This window comes from Magnolia sinica, chromosome 6 (assembly GCF_029962835.1).
Source record: "Magnolia sinica isolate HGM2019 chromosome 6, MsV1, whole genome shotgun sequence".
In the NCBI taxonomy this organism is placed as follows: Eukaryota; Viridiplantae; Streptophyta; class Magnoliopsida; order Magnoliales; family Magnoliaceae; genus Magnolia; species Magnolia sinica.
In genome coordinates, this window is record NC_080578.1 from 95,533,481 (window position 1) to 95,538,117 (window position 4,637).

The window sequence follows — 4,637 nt, forward strand, 5'->3', positions numbered from 1 at the left end:
GAATAATGGCCCAACCCCTAAAATCATATGAGGGAAATGGACGGTTCAGATTTTTTTTTGGACAAGATTCATGTCTATGATTTTAGTATCAAATCAATCAGTGTGTACAATGTGCACAATGGATTGTTTTCTTAGCTAATCCATTACAGTAATAAGAGCCTTTTATTAATATCAATTCTACGTATGTGAGTTAAATCATACTTAGAATTATGAGTACAATGTGCTACAGATCACTTGTCATATAAATAAATTCTAAGGATGTGTGCTATGGATATAAGTCACAGACTTAGAATTCTTAGGCATTAACTAACGGTGGGACCCACTAGTCAGAATCCATAAAGTTGCTGTATTGTACACGTGATTGGCTAATGTACAACACCCTAGCTATTCAGCCCCATAAATTTCGGTGGAGAATTTCAGTAGAAGTTCGCTTGAAGACGAAATAGGCGTGCGCTGTTACAGGATGCAGCAGATTCTGGTTGGATTTTAAAAATCTAAGTGGAGTCCACCGTGATAAATTGTCGATAAATCCACACCCTCCATTAGTTTTGTAAAATAATTTTAGCCCACGGGCCCGAATTTTAAATGGGTCTATGGACTGGACAGCCCACATATGGAGCATAGAGATGGGATAAAAACCAATTAACTTTGCACCCATTCCTGTTTGTCCGTGAAAGGATTTTTTTTAATTTGGGTTGGATAGGTGGGGTCCACTTATGATGCTTTCTTGGGAATCTGCTCCGTTCATTATTTTCTATGTATCGTGTAATGATATGGGGTTAAAAATGAGGCAGATCCACAAATCAGGTGGACCACTACAAATAAAAGATCCCATACATGTTACTTATTTAACTTGTTGAACTACAATAATTACGGAGTGCATAACGTGTTGAACTACAATATTCTGATCATATAATGTTGTACACGTGTTGGCTACCTGCATATCTCTTGTACACGTGTTGTACATGTTGTACACGTGTTATTTAGCCACTGTACATTAGCTGCTGTACACGTGTTATTTAGCCACTGTACATTAGCTGCTGTACACGTGTTGGCTACCATTCATGTTGATTATCAAGTTCACACGTACATGCTACCATACATGTTGTACCTGTATACGTTAATTAGATTCTGTACATGCTACAATACATGTGTAAGCTTCTGTACGTGCATTAGCTGTTGTACATGTTACCATACATGCTTTCATACATGATCCTGTATATGCTACCATACATGCTGTACCTGTATACGTTAATTAGATTCTGTACATGCTACCATACATGTGTAAGCTTCTGTACATGCATTAGCTGTTGTACATGTATTAGCCATACATACATGTGTTATACATACTTGTGTTAGCCATACATACATGTGTTATACATACTTGTGTTAGCTATACATACATGTATTAGCCATACATACATGTGTTATACATACTTGTGTTAGCCATACATACATGTGTTATACATACTTGTGTTAGCTATACATACATGTATTAGCCATACATACATGTGTTATACATGCAGTACATGTGTACATGTGTTTGTACCATACACGTGTTGGTACCATACACTGTTGATCTATTGCTCATTAGTGAACGAAATGATCATCAACCATGATGATCAATGTTGATGAAAGGATCCATCATCAACATTGATCATTAACGGTGAAGATCAAATCCATCACTAAGGATCATGATCACAGGTGAAGAAAGAACTCTTTTGATATCTTAGCACTTCATTTTTCCTTCTGATGATGATGTTTATATATGAGAAAATATTTGGCTTGATGTGTTTAGATCTAAGCCCCATATTTATTTATTTTGTTTTCATTGGATATAGAAAAATTTAGTACTTAGGTACTCCCTATATTTAAATAAAGGTTGTGCATAACCTGAGTGGGAGTTTATTCTCCTACACCAAATGATGCATGCAACCATGTAATGGAAGGTTGCTCGTTATATAAATTTATTTTTATAAAAGCATTAAATCTCATCTTAATTAGAGAACTTGATTGTTCTACACCGCCCATTCGGGTATGTGGACTTTCAGATCTCATTAAGATGTGTTAACTGCTTTTATACTTTGAAATTTTATATAACACGTAGAAATGCTGATGATTAGTGTCAATACCTTAGATCATAGCTAAGTAGTGATACTCATGCAATGTAGAGATGGCCACCAAAGCGTTAATCGCTGAACAACTAAAAGGACAACACTTCGACGGCAACAACTACGAAGACTGGTCCCGAGTAGTGCGATGCCTTCTGGACGAGGACGACATATCTCACTCACTCGATGTAGTTCAAGAGGAACCCATCCTGGCTGAAAACAGAAATTTACAAGAACATAGGGTTGCGATGACTCGCTATAATAAGTGGCGAAAATAAAATCGTTCAGCCCGTAATGTCTTTCTTAGCACTATGCACAAAGAACTCATACCTACGTATGAAGTGCATGAAACCGCTAAGGGAATCTGGGAAGCACTGACAGATGCCTATGCGCAGAAGTCAGATGCGAGAGTTAGGGCAATGGAATTGGAATTCCAGGAGTATAGGATGCCTGTCGGCTGTCCCATCAAAGATCATATTCGTAAGATGGAGCAAATGATAGGTGCCCTTAGGAATGTTGGGTGCAAATTGACTGAAAATCAGAAGATTATAGCCATGCACCGTTCCTTGCCTGAATCTTGGGCCCAAATCAAAAGAATTCTGAACCATACTGATTCTATCACAACGTTCAGAGACTTTTGTGGCCACTTGGTACGTGAGATTGAAATAAATGCTATTCAGCCAGGTTCGACCAAGGCCTTTGTAACAGAGACCCATAAGCGAAAAGCTAACAATAAACGGTCCAAAGCTCGCAAGAAGGCGAAGAAGAATAATCAAGAACAGAAGACCACAACACCTGCTCCAAATCTCAAGAAGGGGAATGGAAAGAAGAAGCAGAAAAAGACAAATGTAATCTGCTTTGTCTGTGGAAATTCCGGCCATTATGCTCGGCAGTGTGCCCACAAAAAGACGGTAATTTCTCAGTCACAAGATACTTTGTATGTAGGCGTTTGTTTTGAAATCCTTTCCGTTGATACTATATCTAACGAGTGGATTTTGGATTCAGGCGCAACAAAGCACGTGACACAGAGTCGTCGAGGACTCGAGGAATTCCAGCCTGTAGCCAAAGGAAGTTACAAGCTGTACATGGGCAATAACGCTGTTGAAGACGTACTAGGGATTGGCGTTCTCCATCTCCGTACGCGCATAGGGCAAACAATAATCCTTCGTGATACTCTTTTTGCATCGAGGATGCGTCGGAATTTAATTTCTGTTTCTAGGTTATTATTTGATGGTTTTGATATTCGATTTTCTGGGACTAGAGTTTCTTTGAGACAAAATAACCTCATCTTTGCATGGGGATATTTAATTTCAGATTTATTTATTCTAGACGTAGATTGTGATAATGCCCATATTGCTTTATCTACTATGTCGAATAAAAATGTAGTATCTGAATCTCAAAAATGGCACGCGAGATTAGGTCACATTGGAAAGGATCGTATAACAAGACTAGTACGTTCTGGTCTGTTAGATTCCTTATCCAAAGTTGATTTGCCATTTTGTGAACATTGTGTGTCCGGGAAGACATCGAAGAAACCATTTCCCAAAGCGGCTAGGTCTACGGGCACACTTGAGATAATCCATTCAGATATCTGTGGACCATTTAATGTACATGCCAGAAACGGATGTCAATACTTTGTCACTTTCATTGACGATTACTCGCGCTATGGATATGTGTATCTCATCTCACACAAATCTGAGGCTTTTGATTGTTTTCTTAAATATAAAGCTGAGGTGGAAAATCAGCTTGAGAAAAAGATTAAAACCCTTCGATCAGATAGAGGTGGCGAGTATACATCTGAAACGTTTAAATCATATTGTGAAAATGTTGGAATTGTTCGGCAGTACACAATGGCATACACTCCACAACAAAACGGTGTTGCAGAAAGAAGGAATAGGACACTATTGGACATGGTTAGATCGATGATGGCACAAGCTAATCTCTCTACCACATTTTGGGGAGACGCACTGTTAACAGCCGTCTACGTCCTTAATAGAGTCCCATCCAAAACCATTCCTAAGACTCCATATGAGATGTGGTCTAGGAGGCCTCCTTCTTTTGCCCACCTACGCCCTTGGGGATCTTTGGGATATGTTTTGCTACCTACTCAACATAGAGGTAAACTTGATAGTAAAACCATTGAATGCGTGTTCATTAGGTACCCTATGCATTCAAAGGGATACGTTCTAGTTTATGAGGACCATGGACGATGGATTGAGATAGAGTCCCGAGACGTGACCTTCGTTGAAGATAGATACCCAAGCCGAATGAAGCAAAAGGTTCCAATAGAATTTTTTGAAATGCCCGATGTATCTCAGGAGAGTGGGAGTTCTGCTCCTCAAGATGAAGATGCTCCTATAGTTCACCAGGACAGTGGGAGGACATCTCAGCAGGCTCCTGAGTTACGTCGAAGCGAAAGAGGATTGATTCCCCGAAGATACTTCGATATTGAGGGGCAAACATTCTCTTGCGTTGCAGTTGATGATGATGAACCTGATTCATATCAAGATGCATTATTATCTTCTA

General features: G+C 39.2%; 1 protein-coding gene across 1 annotated transcript; it reads left to right on the forward strand.

The window, feature by feature from the left end:
- Nucleotides 1-2,334: 2,334 nt before the first annotated feature.
- LOC131250148 (uncharacterized) lies at nt 2,335-3,459 on the forward strand. The gene is made up of 2 exons (XM_058250767.1): nt 2,335-3,022; nt 3,117-3,459. Exons 1-2 carry the CDS (start codon nt 2,423-2,425, stop codon nt 3,132-3,134), a joined length of 618 nt encoding a protein of 205 aa, XP_058106750.1. The 5' UTR covers nt 2,335-2,422; the 3' UTR covers nt 3,135-3,459.
- The last annotated feature ends 1,178 nt before the right edge of the window (nt 3,460-4,637 follow it).